The following is a 16,701-nucleotide window of genomic DNA, read 5'->3' on the forward strand; positions in this document are numbered from 1 at the left end:
TGACTGAGTCACCAGCTCTACTGTGCTGACAGCAGAGAATCCGATGAGGGGGTCGAACTCACAAACTCCAAGATCATGACCCGAGCCAAAATGGAGAATTGGAGGCTTAACCGTCTTTGCCACCCAGGTGCCCCAGGATAGAACCAAATTCTTAAAAGAAGTTACCTCTGGAAAGGTGCAGTTATGCATAATTATTATATCACTTATCCAAAGAAATGAGTTAATATTTGTAAAGTGCTGAGGGCAATGCCTAGCAGATGGTTAACTGCTATGAAAATCATTATACTAAATCTGTGTTTTCCAATTTTCCTACAATAAACATGTATTACTTTTATAATAGATAATAAAAGTAATTTGTAAAAGACTTGTGGGTCCATTAAAGTCACCAGAAGGAGAGATGTGTTGTTGTTGTTGTTAATAAGATTTGATAACTAATGATCCAGGGGACTGAGCCCAAGGATGAAGGAGCCAGAAATGATGTCCAAGTGCCAAGAGTAAGCCCAGCTGACCACAAGAAGAAGTAAATCAGTAGATATTTGTGGCGAGGCCCAGTTCGTGGGAGGCCTGGTGTATGGAAGGGATGGGAAAACGTCCTTCTCAAACTGCATTTCACACAAAGAGGCCACGGCCTGATTTTCTGAGTCAAATCTTTATTTGGCAAACAAAGTTCCTTCCTGATAATGCAGCCACGTGAGAGGGGGTCACCACCCAAAAGCATCTCCTCCAGAAAACGAGGAGCCGAGAGTCCCCCTCCTCTGCTGTTGCTTTTGTGGCAAGGTGGAGATGGCCTGTGGACGATGGACCACAAGGCAGCAAAGCCCCTCCAAGGAGTTCCCTCCTCCTGAGTCGCAGAGTGGTGGTGGGAATTGGACCCCGGGGCCGGGAACCTCTTACCCATGGTTTGCTGGGCCATAGAGAGCTGGGTAGGAAGGAGGGACCCCGGAGGACAAGGCTCCAAGGGGCTGTGGTCCTGCATTCCACCTCCCTGGGGACAGGCAGGGGCTCCAGGCTCTGGCTGAGGCCCAGCTTGGAGTCACAGGTGATTCCGTCCCCTCTGAAGCCCAAAGCCGGCCCGGCTAGGAGTGGCAGCCACTCATGAGAAGGGGTTGTCATCGCCCCTCAAAATGGGCTGTGATTTGCTCCAAAGTCTTTCCTTTGGTTTCAGGGACACAGGACAGAGTGAAAAGGACACTGAAGATACAGAAGGCGGAGGCGAGCCAGAAGGCGCCGTAAGGCCTGAGAACCTCCTGGAAAGAGAGGAGGGGCCTCATGTAGACACAACAGGTCAGGAGCCCTCATGGACCCTGAGCTGAGGCCCTGGCCCCCTCCGCCCACCCCCTCACCCAGGCTCAGGGGTGTGGAGGAGGGTCTGGCCCTGCCATCCAGAAACCTGCAACGAGCACCATACAAGGTGTGGACGTTGGGTGGCTGGGGAAGCTGGCAAAACTGTCATGAAGTACCTCCCCCAAGGTCAGACCCCCACTGTCAAGTGACAGCTGGGCTCCCACCCCTGGTGTCTGCCTCCAGGGCCCCCAGACCTACTCTCTACACTGTGCTTTGGCCCTGCCCCCTGAGTTCCCTGCCCTCCAGAGGAGTCTCTTCTTGGTGCCACAGGGAGCAGGCTGCACTGGGGCAGTGTGAGCACGGAGGACACTCAGGACCCACTGGCATGGAAGGAAGAGAGAGCACTTCCCGTCACTCAGAGCCTGGTCACCCTCCCAGGACAGACCTGATGACCTCCCAGGTGCCAGGACCAGAGGCCCCTCCCTTGTCAGCTCCTTTCCCTCTGGGACCCGGTGACCCAGCACTCCCCGCCAAACTCTGGGACACTGTACACTCCTGGGTCACTGTTAGGTCCTTTACCGCCGCCCCCCCTCCTTTGTTGCTGGTCCCTCCACACAGCTCCCAGTGAGTAATTTCCACCGCTAAGACTTTGCTCCGGTCTTCCCGATGTGTTCCCCAGCGCAGCCCGCCTGAGACCCAGGCCCTGCAGAGACTCCAGGCCTACCCCAGGCATCCATGCCTCTCCTGGCCTGCCCACCCCCACCCCCCCACCCCCTCCAGCCTCCCAGTGGTTTGTTCTCCTTCTGCTGTCTGCTGCCAGCCCAACCTCATCCACCCCGTCCACCCCAATCCATCCACAGGGCACCCTGTCCACTGCATTCATTGCTGTCTCTGGCTCCTCCAACAGGCCTGGACATGGTATATACCAGGAGACCTGGGGGAGGGGGGGCGGACGGGAATGAATGCCTGGACAGGTGGCCTATCTGCTCCAGAACCATCCTCCCCTATCAGCTGGGGAGCCCCGTGGCAGGGTCCAGGGCTGTGTCAGTCCATTTGTGCAAAAGTAGCAAAGTTTTAAAATGAATTGACGCTCCCACAACCCTGAGGGGAAGGTGCTGTCACCCTCCTCCATCTTCAGCCAAGGAAGCTGGTTTAGAGAAGGTGAGCAGCACACCCCAGGTCACACAGTGGGAAGTGGCCGAGGTGGGGTTAGAGCCCAGGCTTGTCAACTCCAAAGCCAGAGTTCTTCCCGCACAGCCCTAGATCCTGGCCCATGTCCCCACTGTCCAATGGTGGAACTGTATCCTGCTTTCCTTCTGCCGGAATGGCCTGAAGGCTCCTGAGTGGTCACAGCCTGTGTTCTGCACTTTTCCTGGCCCATCTGTCTTCCCTTCGTCCCTGACCAAGATGGCCGGTGTCCCAGGATGGTGGGGCCTCAGCCACTGGCCCTGAGTCTTCTGCAGTAAGAGTAATTCTAAAAAGCGCCCCCCACTGACTACGTGAGGAGGAGACCCTCAGGGCCTGCACTTACCATGACGCTGCTGAACTCTTTCGTCACCAGGAAGGCCATGAACCAGTTAGTGAGGACGCACACACCTGTGGCCAGGCCCTTGACGTGCAGAGGAAAGATCTCAGACATGAGGAGCCAGGGGATGGGCCCCCAGCCCACGGCGAAGCCTGTGGGAGCAAGACAGGCATCAGAAGCCCATAGGGCCGACCCCTTGGCTGGCCACAGACCCCCTGGGCCAAAGCCTCGCAGTTTCCAGTCAGGGCCCCCCAGCTCTGTGCCTTCCTGCAGCGATGTCTCAGGTCAGTCCCTCTACTTCTTAGTACCAGGCTTTTCTCTGTAGAATGGGGTCATGCCGGGGCCCGCTTGGAGGGCTGCTTGGGGAGTAAGTGAAAGGGGCAGAGAAGGGTTTAGCTCAGTGCCCGGGGCCTTGGTCAGAGCCATAAACGCAGGGGCGGGGGACCCGTGGGATGGGGAGGCCTGGACTGGCTGGGAGCCGCAGGAACCCGGCAGTGATGGAATGGCCCCCCAGGCCCCCCGCCCAACCTCCCCACGGGCCCCCTCTCACCGGCGATGAAGAGGCACATGCTGCCCACTGCCAACCAGGCCAACCCCACGCTGGCACTGGTGGGCTCCATGGAGATGGGTGTCGAGAGGTCCACATGTGAGGAGTTGCTGGGGCCGCCCTGGGTCAGCTTGAAGTAGGCGCCGAAGGCACTGGTGCTGAACACCATGATCACACCTGCAGGCAGAAGGGGGCAGTGCGCAGGGCTCTGGGAGAAGCGGACGGCGGTCCGGGCACGGGGCACTCAGGTTAGAGTCTCAGTGCAGTGTGGCCACAGTGATGCGGCCTGGGTTTCTCTGAGAGGGTGGTGAGTGGGACCCAGGAGCCCAGATCGGCAGCACCCAGCCCGGGCCGGCCCCAGCTTGGACCTCGAACCGGAGCCAACTCCAAGAAGCTCCTGGTGGCAGTGCCTTCCTGGACCGAGGAGCAGGAGTGGTAACTGTGACAGCAGCATGGGTTTCACTCCTGTGCAGATCATCTCTGGATCCTCACAATGGCCCATCGCCCCCATTTCATACAGGGAAAACTGAGGTTCAGAGGGGTGAAGTCACTTGCCCCAAAAGCCCTCCAGCTTCTGAGTCACTTCTCCTGCTGGGTCCTCAGTTTCCTCATTGTAAACTGGGGCCCCGATGGCACCTGCTTGGAGGCTCACTGCAAGGGTCTGTTAGTGCAGGCCTGGTCTGGAGCAAGCACTCAGTAAGGGCTCCCATGGATCTCGGCCTTGTTCTCAGGGATGCTTGGCTGGCCTTTTCCTGTCTCAGTGTGGTGGCCTTGGCAAAGACCCTCCAGTCTGTGGTGGGGACCCTGGCCTGCGCCACCCCATTTTCAAAGGGCCGAGCCCTTGCCCTCGGGCCTCACCTGACAAGGTCAGGAGCAGCCTCCGCCCAGCTTTGTCCATGATGAGGGCCGCCATGGCGGTGAACAGCACCTGGATGATGCCCACGATGACCGAGGCTAGGCTGCTCTCCTGGGGAGATGGGCCGAGGCGGGTCAGGCAAAGACCCCAGGACTAGGCCCCATCCACACAGCATCTGGATGAGGCAGGCCAGGGCGGAGGCCTCTTTACCTTGAACTTGGCCTCCTCAAAGATGGTCTCTGCATAGAACATGACAGCATTGATCCCTGACAGCTGCTGGAAGGCCATGAGTGAAACGCCGATGATGAAGGGCTTGTAGATGCTAGGAAGCCTCAGCTGGGCCAGGCGGAAGCCCTGCTCAGACAGAGGCCGGTGTCAGTGCGTCTCCCTACCCCCTCCCGAGGGGCCTGCTGGCTTTGAGCCTCTGTCCTAAAGCCTGGTGGAGGGAGTGAGGCTCAGCTTCTTACCACTTGGGCCTCGGGTCCAAGACAGGTCTCCGCATCACTTTAGTCTCTCCATTTGTAAGGACCTCACCTCCCCATGCCCTTTCCTGATTTGCTGGGGGAACTACAAAGAGATTACATGGGCACATAGCCAGGGGTTCCAGAATCCTACCGGCCTCAGGCCTGGGCCTGTGCCGAGTGCCTCTCCTGGCACCACCAGGCACATGCTAGGACTCCCATCTTACAGATGAAGAAAGGAAGGCTTAAGGATGGGAAGGCCAGACAGCAGGTAAGTGGCAGAGACTCAGTCTTCTCCGCTGCCCTCCAGTATCCCATTTAAAAATCCAGTTCCTCAGGGTTGCGCCTGCGTTTCCTTCTGACCCACTGGGCCTTTCTCTTCCTGGGACAGTAAGATCAAGGCTAAGCCCCAGCCAAGTAGTGGGGCTCCAGCAGGCCTTTGCTTGCTTGCACACAGGACAATGCCACCACTTGTGCCTCTCCTCCCCGTGTGTGTCTGCACAGCCTTGGGGACAGGCTGTGCTAGCCTCCCCTGGCTGCAAAGGGGCCATACCTCACTGTTTCCTCCCCACCCTGGCTCTGGATCCCAGCCCCTCACCTGGTGTTCGGCCCCGACAGGGGGCTCCTCCCAGGTCTGCTCAGAGCCCCACAGGAACTGCATAGCGGCCATGGCTTCCTGGCGCTTGTGCTGGGTCAGCAAGAAGCGTGGGGTCTCGGGCATGTAGCACATGAGCAGCAGCATGAAGGAGGCGGGCACACAACCCAGCACAGCCAGCCAGCGCCACTCCAGGACCCAGCCTGGTGGGGGGCAGGGGGGTGGCGGTTTCAGATGTCAGTGCGGAGTGGGCCAGCCTGCACCTTATCAAGGAGCACCTGCCCTCTCACCAACCCCCGGGACTCAGCTTAAAGGGTGGGGGCCTCACGACCTCTGTGTGGCTACTGCCCTTGCTCACGTTTGTTACTAATACTGTTGTTACCATCTGTTGAGAAACATTGCGTAAACAACCCTGGTGGGCGCATTATGCTACATCTGCTCAGTGGATATTTACGTGGCAATCAAAAATGAATGAGGCACTTGTTTTGTCTAAAAGGGAGGGGTGGGAGAATAAATATGCATAGTCGTCATGCATGCACAGACTCTGGAAGGCCACAAGAAGCAGGCAAGTGGGCTCCTCTAGAGAGGAAGGGGGACAGTGGGAGAGACTTTTTTCCTGAACACCAGTGGATCAATATTCACAGAAATTGATCAATCAAAGTGCAGGTGATGATGAGGTAATTCTGTAGGCATATTGACACCCATGTGTCTGTCCCAAATGTCAATGTCTGTATTTGGCAGGGGCTTTGGCACATTGCGGGTCCCCAAAAGCAGCCAGACTGCTGGTAGGACTCTGAATTAGAGTCTGGATGCTAAGTGGGTAAAAATGAATGACCACACACCAGCATGTCGTCCACTCTGAAGAACCAGAGGGCACAGGCTCTGGGCCCTGCCACTGCCAGTCAGGTTCCTGAAGCCCCCATTCCTCGCTGGGTATAAGGCCATCCCTTGACAGTTCTCATGGGGCCTGCTGCTTTTCATGTGTCACTTAATTTAGTCCCTCAACAGCCTTGGGCTAGGTAGGGTTATCTCCACTTAAAGACAGGGGAAGCGAGGCTCCCTGGGGCAGTGTGACAGAGCCAGAAAGTGTCCCCTAATGTGGAACCATCAGGTATGAAGCCTCTTTCTACCCCAGTTCTAGCGAAAACATGTCTGCCTCCAGAAGCTAACTCATGTTGACCCCAGCTCTGACCCTCAGGTTCCCTGGGACCCTCCTCCTTCACGCTGCAAATCTAATACTAGTATTTCTGAGAGACAGGCTTGGGCCCTCCAAACTCCTGGGCTGGAGTTTTTGGGGTGTCCCCCCACCCCCTTAAATTCTTAATTTGTTACTGCACAGTGACCCAACCAGTCAGCCCTCCCCACACCCTCGGAATGGGCTTCTGCCCTGGGAAGATGAGGACATCGCCTTCTCCCACCCTCCCTGGGAGTTAGGCACAAGACCCACACATCCCAGGCGCTCAGGCAGGTGATCTGGGACCCTGGCACCTTGGGCACTGGCTGTGTGACCTTGGGCAAGCCCCTTGACCTCTATGAACTTCAGTTTCTACAGCTTCAAAATGGCCACCCAGCCATTAGCAGGGATCAAAAGAGATACCATGAAAACCATACCTGCCAGGTAGGCTAGGAGGATGCCTGTGACGACCATCAGCTGCACACAGGAGCCGAGCAGCCCCCGCACTGCAGGGTAGGCGATTTCAGAGATATACACCTGGTGGCAATGGAGAGAAAACTTTACTCGGTGCCCAAGAGTTCTTAAAACTGAAGAGCCTCAGCTATTCAGAGTTGAGGAGAACCTCAGTTGGGGCTGCTCCAAGCCAGGTGGGCCTCTGGTTGCAGGTCCCAGGTCGCCGAAGCCCTCCCCGTACCTCCCCACGTCTCCAAGTGATCAGCAGCAGGTGTTTTACAGGGGATTAAGGGTATATACGTGGCTGCTGTGTGTGTTTGTGGGGAGGTGGCACAGAGTTTTTCAAACTTTCATTTAATTGCATGACTAGCCTCAATAAATACAGCTTCTGATGCAGTAGGTCTAGGGTGGGCCCCAAGATTCTGCCTTTCAAACTTGCTTCAGATGACACCCAGGCTGCCGGTCCAAGGACCACACTCTGAGCAGTGCCCTTGGAACCAGAACTCTGCCTCAGTTGCTACCAGTGACTGCTACTGCTTTCTCTGGGCTCGGGGGCCAGAAAGGTCTTGCCCACACTTCTAGGTTATTCTATTACCTTATGCCGACGGCTAAGATGGGTGTGTTTTTGTCCAGTAACAAAACCCAAAACATGAAATCCAACTCCACTACTGCCTGCTGCCCAGAAAATGCGGGTAAAGGGAGTGGCAGGTGCAAAGGGATGACGAGGGAGGACTCACAGCCACTACTTTTAATGTCACCAGGTTGACGTGTGGGTAGTTGATCAAGCCCATGGCCAGCAGCAGTTCCCCGGTCACCCTACAATCTCAGCTGCCAGGGTCCAAGGCCTTCCAGGGCTATACATGCAGAGTCTCGGTCAGTCCCCACAACCAGTGCATGAGGCAATGCCCCACTTTACAGGGGAGGAAACTGAGGCACAGAGAGGTGCTCGGCCCCAGTGAGTGGCAGAGCCGGCACTGTCAGCCTGGACAGTGGTGGCTCAGGAGATGGGGAGAGGAGAGATACAGCAGCCAGAGGACTAGCTCCTGAGTAGTGAAGGGGAGCAGCAGAGCCCAGCAGCCTTTGCTGCCAGGACAAACTAGAAGAGAATTTTCCTAAGCTGTATTCAATGGTCTGAATGACAGTGGGAGATCTAAGATCTGCAGGCTTCTGTGACCATCCACAGATGGCATCTTATTTGTAGAGCAAGAGAGAGGCCTGGTGAAGTGGCACAGTCCTGGGTTCGAGTAATAAGTAGCTTTGCCACTGACTAGTTGTGGCTGGACAAAGGACTTCAGTTTCTGAAGCTCACTTCATCTGTAAACAAGGATAACGGCGGCTCCTTCCAAGGCCCGTTGCGGGGGTAAGGAAGATAAAGCTGGTAAGGGGAACGGTGCCAGGCACCCAGGAGGCCGCAGCCAGGGAGAAGCACGCTGCCAGGTCTGCTCCTTTTCTGTCCCAGGGCGCGAGGCTGGGGGACACTCACCGGAGCTACGAGCGAGGCAATACCGCAGGCCACGCCGGTTAGGAGGCGGCCCCCGAGCAGCATCCACACGTTCTGGGCCGCGGTGATGACTGCAAAGCCGACCACGAAGGGCAGGGTGCAGAGCAGAAGGCTTAGCTTGCGCCCGGCGCGGTCCACGAGCCAGCCGCCCAGCACGCCCCCCGCCGCGGCTCCCAGGGTCACGATGGCCTGAGGGCGAGGCGACCGCAGGATGAAGAGGGGACGCCAGGGAGCCTCAGCCCAACCTCGCCCTCAATCCCAGCCCCAGCAGCAGCCTCAGCGAAAAGGGGATGGGGGTCCCAGGCTGGCGGTCCGCGGGGGAGGGTGACCCCTGGCAGGAGAGCCGGGACGCACCCGGAGGAGGGTCTCAGTGCCCGCCCAAAGCAAGGTAAGGGCGGGGTCCCCTTGCGCGTGAGACGGGAGGAAGAGAGTCCCAGGCGGGCTGGAGGGTGAGCCCGAGGCCTCACCCCGAACCAGGAGGCGGCGGCGTCGTCGAGGCGCAGGGCCTGGGCCGCGGCGCGCCGCAGGCTCGGGATGGCGGGGGAGCTGTAGCCGAGCGCGAAGCCGAAGGTGAGCGGGCCCAGGGCGGCGGCGAAGGCGGCGAGGAAGACCCGGCGACTGAGAGGGGCGCTGCGGGGACAGGGCGGTTGGTGAGCGGCGCCGGCCTGGGCGCAGCAGAAGGGGCGAGGCCACTCCCTGGGCCTGAGTCGCCCCCCTACGCGCTCACCTGCCGCCGGGCGGCCCCAGGAGCGGCTGGGTCTCCTCCTGGTCCTCCGGCGTCATGTCTGCACCCAACGCCTGCTTGGTCAGCTCTGTTGCCTGAACTGTCACGGGTCCCGCGAGTGCAGCACGCACCCGCCTCTCACTGCAGAGCCGGCCAATGGGCGGGGAGGGTCTGCTCAGGGGCCGGATGGGAACGGCCAATGGGAACGCAAGGCGGGGTTAGCGACTGCGCTAGGAGCCACCCCCCAAATCAAAGCCGACCAATGGGAGAAAAGAGCCGGTTGGTGTCGCTCACTGGAACCGCCCCCAGGACCTAGCTCACCAATGTTTAGGTGGGGCGGAGTTTGTATCTGGGCCCGGACTATAACCATCCAATAGGAGTGTGGTGCGAACCCAGAGGCGGGATCAGAAAGCTGACTCAAGCTGAGCTGGCCAATGAAGGTGGAAGGCGGGGATTACATTTTCTCCTGGAGCCGCCTCTTAGTCTAGCTTCAACCAATGAGGCTAGCAGCAGGACGAAGGTGGAGCAGGTAGGTCGCGCCCCCGACTTCCCGCCCCGACTCTGGGGAGCAGGCTGCAGTTCTTGCTCTGCGTTAACCGCTGCCCTGGGGCCTGGGTTGGAGGCACCCGGCCCAGATCAGCCCACTGAAACCGCAGGGAGGAATGTCTTCAAACGACTGTCTTGGGCCTCTTTCCTTTTGGAAGCTGGGCTGCTGGGGGCAGAGGCATGGCCCTGCGCGCTGCAATCCACCCCTGTGGAGGGTCACTACTCGGGGCCCCCAGATTGCTGACGGCTACCAGCCAACAACCACTAGGACTTCCAGGTGCTAAGGACCTGTGTTGGGCACGGTCCTCGGTTATGCGACTGATCTGGGCTTAAATGGTGAGCCTCAGGCTCCCGGTTAAGTTACATTCACTCCATAGGTCATCTTAACTCCTGAATCTTTATCTTACCACCTGCCATCTTCCAGTCTCTTGCCGATGTTAACAACTAACCTCTTCGCATACGCACCCAAGTCACTGCTGGAGGTACGATGTCAGGGCTCTGAAGAATCTTGCCATTTGTACCTGGCAAATGCACACTCTGTATGGGGCAGCTGAGGTGCAGTGCTGTGTAATTCTTGCAAGAACCAGGGCTATGAGAGTAAGAGGTTTGGCTTCTAATCCCTCTCTGGGCCTCTGTTAACTCATCTGTAAGTGGGGATGACAATATCCACCTTCTGGGAAGATTTTGAGCAGAGGCAATGCACATAAAAGACCAAGCACACGTGAAGCACTCAAATGCTAGCCAGTATGACTATGAAAGTTGTTTGACCCAGTGCAGCCACCTGATTGTACTATCTTTGAAGACAGGCACCCGCCCCTCTATGCTTCCACAGCATCTTGTGCTCAAGTTATAAATTCTCTCAGCTCTTATCACTGCTTTGCGATCACCTGTTTACTTCCCTCCCTCCCTCAGTGGTATGACCTCCTCCTCCAGTGAGTGGGCCCTGGGTGCTTGCAGAGTGGATGAATACCTGAAACCCCATGGCAAACGGTGTACTCTGTAACTCAGCCAGTGGGGTGTGCAGAGAGGCTTACGTGGACAGGACACAGCAGTGAGCCCAGCTAGCACAGCCCTCTGAGCCACAGGCCCCTCCAAACCTCCTCCTGCCCTCTGGTCGGTGGTCTCCCTTCCCGTGTGCAGCATTCACTTCGTGGCCTCTGGAAGCAGATATTGCTGCCAGAGAAGCCGCCCTCCCCCCCTTTTATAAGCGAAGCCCCATCGATCTGATTTGTAGGCTCAACCTCTTTCTTGCCCTTTCTATATTCGCTCCTTGGATCCGTGACTCCTGGCAAATCTTGGGGTGGTTCTGACGCTGCCAATCTCTTTGGAAGAATGTTCTAAATCACCCTCGGCTTTTCTGTTCCCGGCCGAGAAGCAAGAAACTTCAGGCAAAAAGATGACAGAAAGAACACATAGACAAGCTCGGAAAGCTTACACATTAGTTTAACATGAAAAACACCAGCCAGATCCAATGGACACAAGGCACTCAGACTGACTCTGTATGGTGGATGGGAGAGGGAGCATAGCCCTGGGGTCAGAGAACTCACCAGTTTCATATCACTGCCCCCTCCTGAGCCTGTTTACTCATTTGACAAGCAATAATAGTGAAACCTAACTCACAAAACTTTTCATGAGGTTGAGAGACAGCACGAGTGGACCACGAGGTACAAAAGGGCAAAACAAAACAAAGATGAAGAACGGGCCAGCTGCGTACCCCGAGAGATAACCTGGCTATATCCAGAAAGCACTGTCTGCGTTATTCTCACCTCTTGCCATCTGCTGAAGGGAACCACACAGCCTTCGCCGAGTCCACCATGTTGAGCCGTTTCTTGCACAAAGACCACTGTGGTGCAACAGACAGACAGGGTGCAAGGCCCACAAGAAGATAGGACCCAAACTTCTGTAAAATCTGTCAGATCAAGGTCAGGTCAAACACAGCTCTCTGCTCTTCCAGGGAAGGCCTGTGGAAAAACCCTCAGAGATGCTCTAATGGGAGAATGACTTCACGTGTCTTTTGGTGGGTGATATAGGCAAGAAGAGAGCTAATACGACGGGATCTGTCAGACTCAAGCGAGGAGGTGAATTACCTTCTTCATACAGATGAAAATGTTTACAGTGTCAGTGAAACTAGGTTTCCCCCTTTGATCTCCCCCCCCCCCCCCCCCCGGTTAGAGGCTGAGCTTTCACGGTTTCATTTGCTCTTGGTCAAGCCTGCATTTTCTTCTCACTTTGAGGAGGGGGGCCACAGAAGGCAGGTAAGGACAAGAGGGAGGACGATCACTTGATTCACGTGAAACGTGAGGAGGGGATCTGAGAGTAATTTTGATGACAAGGAGTGACTGTTGCCTGGCTGTATGATTTGAGAGCAACAGTGAAACCAAACAAAATCATCTTAAGACTCTTAACAAGCTCCTACCCCTGTTATTCTTTGTGAGACACAAGGAGGAAGCAGGAACTTCTAAGAACTAACCATTCAGCCTTTCTCAAAAGTCTCTAGGTGGGGATGCAGCTGGTGCCAATCACTGTGACCCGAAACAGCAACAGGGGCCAAAGGTGCAGAAAGAAAACTTATTTATAATAGGTTTTAAAAGCAATGGCTCTTCTTTATAAAAGAAACACATTATGTGACATAAATTAAAACCATAATGAAAAAATAATTTTTCCATCTAAGTATATAAAATATGAGAAGGTTGCAGTACATAAGAATGAACATTTTTGATTTATTCAAAGTTTCAATCTAAAACCTCGATGAAATCTACCACCTTTATTACAAGGGGACTGATGGTTCCCAAACAGAAAGAAACAAAGGTCAAGAAAGATGGCACCGGACATTGGAGAGACCCAAACCGGCCAGGTGTGCAGAAGGTTTGGTCCAGTAGATCATGGGTGGGCTAAAAGCCACATTTTGTCGAGAAACGCTGTCAGAACTGGTTAAAGAGTATAAACCTCCATAAGAAAACTAAAGATGGGGAACTCAATCCCGACCCATCACTTCAGGTCGATAATGTCTTCGTCCGAGGAAGCTGTGAGCTGGAAGGGGCTCCTGCCCCACACGGGGCTGCCTTCTCTGTCCACCACAGGGTCCTGTTCGGAGCCCGTTGAGTAGTAGCGCCCCTCAGGCTTGGCTTCTGGAGCAGACGGACTTTCCAAGGAGCCCGATGTGATCCTGGAAGAGAAAAGTCACATAAAGGATCCCTGGAGAGCACTAGTGACCGGGGCCTCTTCTGTCAGGCAGTTTCCTGCTCCTTTGAGCTCATAAGCCTGCCTCTCCCCTTCCCTCCCCTCCCCCCCCCCCCCCCCCCACTTACAGGGAAAGCTGGGACATGCAGGAGTCACCCCCGCAGAGGTTGGGGTCTGCAGTCAGCCAGCCATACTTCATGGGCTGTTGGAGTTTTAAAGGCCAGTGATGACACATAGGCAGTGTTTGTGAGGTGCTTTTTACCTTTCTAAAGGGCGAATCTGGATAGTGTCACTCTGCCTAAAACCCTCCTGGGGCTCCCCGTGGCCTGAAGATAAGGCTCAAACTTCTACCCACAGGACCACAGACCACAGGATCTGGCCCTGCTGACCCTTCTGCCTCCTCCCAACCCAACCCCATCCCCTCTTGATAGCTGCAAAACCAATTTGACCAAATTCAGTGAGTTTGTTCATTCAACAAGTACTCATTTAGCCTATAAAAGCCCCCGCCAAGACTTTGGCCACTGAGCGGGCCATGTTGTGTCTGCCTCAGGGCCTTTGCCCCTGCCGTTCCCCTCATTCCTTCTAATTCAGTCAACGCTTGGCTCGATGCTACTTCCTCAGAGAAGCCCTCTTAAACCCTACCCACCCACCCCAATTTCACACCAGAAGGTGTGGTCCATGAAAGTTGGACTTGTCACGCAGGTAGGGGCTCAGTTTGTTAGACTAAAGCATCTGTGAATGCTGCCCCCTCTTGGCCAGGCTAATGCTTCCTGTGTCTATGAGACCTGGCTCAGCCTTTCCTGGTGTTTGAGACCCTCCCTGCCCCAGGTGTGGGGCAGCTGGCACTCCTGATTCCTCTCCATCACCTTGCGAGCCCAGAATGCTGTAATTTCTAGAATGTTCTTGTTGGACTTCCTCCCTCCCTGGGCCTGTGGACCCCCAAGAGTGATCTTCATATCCCTAACACCCAGCTCAGTGTCAGGTGCTCTAAGAATGTGCGTTGAATGGATTAATGGAGTCTGGACATGTGCCCCCTTACTTTCCATACAGGAGCACACAGGATTGCTTGAGGGACACAGAGGCTCTCAGGGGACAAATTAGTGGGACTCAACAAATGTTCCCACCAAACATCCAAATGGGATGCAGAACTGCCATCCAGAAAGGCTGTACCTGTTTCTATTCCCACCAGAAGCACTGGAGAGGGCCTATTTTCTGTCACTCCCACTGAGCATTTTGGTTTAAAAAAATCTCTGTCTGGTGAGCTGGTGAGCAAAATAAATAAATAAATAAATAAAAATAAATAAAAATTCTCATAATGTATTTTTATTTGTTGAATTGTGAGGATGTTCATTTGCATGGGTCCCTCCCTGGGCCAGCCGGGGGTCCTCAGAGAGGAGCTGGATGCTGACCATCTGCCTAATGGCATCATCAGTCAGCAGAAAGGGCCACTACCCTGAGCAGGGACAGCTGGGGACGGCCTCCTCCTATACCTGTCGCTGCTAGTTGATCTCGCTGTCTCTGGCTTGGGGCCTCCTTGGCTTTCTTCTAATTGCTTCCGGGCTTTTGATTTGGGCTTTGGCGCTCCTTCTGACTTGGGTCCACCTTCATCAGACAGGCCTGGATTATGGGGGAGAAGCACAGTTCAGAGGGTTATTCCCACAGGGCTGTCATGGAGACAGAAAGTGCCTTTTTGTTGTTGTTGCTGTTGGTGGTTGGATATTGGTCCATTATTGGGATAGAGGCAGGAAGGGCTTTATGATAAAGTATATATTTTAAAGTAATTGGTTTTCTTGTTGGTGGAAGGTTTTTTTTTTCTCCTGATCATAAAGAATATATGGACAGACAGAAAGAAAAAAACAAAGAAAGAAAGGAAAGTGAGGGACTCAGGAGGGTCTTAAAAAGGAGAGAAAATGTACGATCCTACCACTGCAAACTAGAATTCTACAATTCTGAGGCTCAATTTCAGAAAAGCACGGTGGTTTATAAAACAGCAGCTGGCAGATCAAGCTTTTGTAGGGAATAGTGGGTTAAAATAGCAATACGCACACTTTAAAAGCACAGTGGAAGGCACCCACTTCTCAAATTGGCCCACAAAGCCTGCCCTGTCAGGTGGCCTGCACCCCCGCCCCTGCTCTCAGGAAACAGGACGGCAAGGCGGCGATGTGCCAAGGTGAACCGTCCTTGCAGTTTTAGGGCGTGCAGGTCCCAGTTAAGTTTCAAACCGGTTCTTACTGGTTTAGCACATCGTTTCCATTTTTCCTCACTTTGTTTTCATAATTGGGAACAAACGTGTTTATGGCAGTCTAGCCTCTGCACAACTCTCACGGTGATTTGTGCTTCTCTGGTCCGGCCTCCCATCTTGGTAACAGTGAAAGAGAAGGGCGTACCCAATACCTCATGTCTGTGCCATCCCCACAGACCTGCCCCCATGGTCTATGGGCTTCAAAAAGCAATAACTGAACTGCACCACAAATAGTAAAAAAAAAAAAAAAAACATAGTAAATTTAGGGGCGCCTGGGTGGCTCAGTAGGTTAAGCATCTGACTTTGGCTCAGGTCATGATCTCACGGTTCTCGAGTTTAAGCCCCACGGCAGGCTCTATGCTGACAGCTCGGAGCCTGGAGCCTGCTTTGGATTCTGGGTCTCCCTCTCTCTCTCCCCCTCCCCCACTCATGCTCTGTCTCTCTCTCTCTCTCTCTCTCAAAAATAAGCATTGAAAAAAATTTGAAAAAAACATGGTAAATTTAAACTTCCAAATACACAAATATGTTATCTGAGAAATGCACATTATAAATCCTTCTAGATGCTTTCTAGAAAATCAGACATATACAGATACTTCTATCTTAAAAAATGGTGTCAGACTAGATATACTGTTTTGCAAACTCCCTTTTCTGCCCTTGGCATGGTTTGGGTGGCCTCCCACACCAATAAATGCAGACGGACACATCGTGTCCATGAGATAACTGTACAGTATTCCTTGGTGTGGCTGTACTGTAATGTTATTTATGACTCCTTTACTAAAGGGAAAGTTTCTTTTTTAACTCATGCTCTTTGAGGATGATTAGTATCCAAAGATGAAACCAGCTGGTCTATTTACGAACAGTGAAAACACAAAACCGGCACATCATTACCCAGCAGCTCCCTGCGGGTCCTGCTCGCTATTTCTTTAATCTCCATGCGGGACAGGGACAGGGAGTGAGTGACAGGGATGGCAGCGATGCCGAGGCCGATGGACGTGGGCGGGGTGACGGCCTTGGAGACCAAAGGCGACTTCAGAGGTCGTTCGATGCTTCTGCCCACAAGGTTTCTGAGTGGGATCTTGTACAGATTTTTGGACTGAGTTTCACCTGAAATATGATTTGGAAAAGAACATGAGAACTTTAAGAAAAGTCTGCACTGTTTACAAAAGGGGTGACTTCTGGTGCCTCAACCCAGTTGGCATGAAGGAAGAAATTATGCCACATGCTGATCTCCCAGGCCTCGTTAGGGGCAACGGAGTGATGGAGCCTGACGGCCTCGGCTTTTAAGGGCATGGTTTTCCCAGGTACATGGGCTAAAATGCACCCGCTACGGGCTCCGCTTGCCCAGGAGAGAAGAGCAGACGGGAGGGCAGACGGCTGCAGCACACTCAGCAGCACTGACTGCCTGTTTGGGGAGCCCCGAGCTTCTCGGGGACAGGAGAGGTAACGACTGATGCGGTGAGCAGTCGGAAAAAGCGCGGCGCTCAGAGCGAAGCGGTAACCACGGCAAGGGCCTCTGGGATTCGTGAGGAAAGCCAGATGGAGCGAAAGCTGGGTGTGCTCAGCAGGTTTCAGGGCTCTATCCTTTAGGCCATAAGAACCTACCGTATCGTTAA

General features: G+C 54.5%; 2 protein-coding genes across 9 annotated transcripts in view; both read right to left on the minus strand.

Moving 5' to 3' along the window:
* Nucleotides 1–630: 630 nt before the first annotated feature.
* On the minus strand, nucleotides 631–9,256 carry SLC2A8 (solute carrier family 2 member 8). Of its 3 annotated transcripts, XM_058694099.1 has the most exons (10): nucleotides 9,124–9,256; nucleotides 8,864–9,026; nucleotides 8,379–8,585; nucleotides 6,880–6,979; nucleotides 5,272–5,471; nucleotides 4,423–4,566; nucleotides 4,215–4,323; nucleotides 3,360–3,533; nucleotides 2,816–2,961; nucleotides 631–1,247 (listed from the first exon to the last, which is right to left on the minus strand). In XM_058694099.1, exons 1-10 carry the CDS (start codon nucleotides 9,177–9,179, stop codon nucleotides 1,110–1,112), a joined length of 1,437 nt encoding a protein of 478 aa, XP_058550082.1. In that variant the 5' UTR covers nucleotides 9,180–9,256; the 3' UTR covers nucleotides 631–1,109. The 3 variants fall into 3 exon arrangements, with proteins under 3 accessions (XP_058550082.1, XP_058550083.1, XP_058550084.1); XM_058694100.1 differs by lacking the exon at nucleotides 8,864–9,026 and having other exon boundaries at nucleotides 9,124–9,238; XM_058694101.1 differs by lacking the exon at nucleotides 2,816–2,961 and having other exon boundaries at nucleotides 1,162–1,247.
* A 3,110-nt stretch (nucleotides 9,257–12,366) lies between these two features.
* GARNL3 (GTPase activating Rap/RanGAP domain like 3) overlaps nucleotides 12,367–16,701 on the minus strand; it is a 153,319-nt gene continuing 148,984 nt past the window's right edge. For all 6 annotated transcript variants that reach the window (XM_058694069.1, XM_058694068.1, XM_058694067.1 and 3 more), the window contains 3 exons: nucleotides 15,977–16,192; nucleotides 14,337–14,463; nucleotides 12,367–12,832 (listed from right to left, as the gene is read on the minus strand). In XM_058694069.1, coding sequence (XP_058550052.1) covers nucleotides 12,655–12,832; nucleotides 14,337–14,463; nucleotides 15,977–16,192 — 521 coding nt within the window. In that variant the 3' untranslated portion in view covers nucleotides 12,367–12,654. The remainder of the gene's footprint in view (nucleotides 12,833–14,336; nucleotides 14,464–15,976; nucleotides 16,193–16,701) is intronic.

This window comes from Neofelis nebulosa, chromosome 12, assembly GCF_028018385.1.
Source record: "Neofelis nebulosa isolate mNeoNeb1 chromosome 12, mNeoNeb1.pri, whole genome shotgun sequence".
Taxonomy (NCBI): Eukaryota; Metazoa; Chordata; class Mammalia; order Carnivora; family Felidae; genus Neofelis; species Neofelis nebulosa.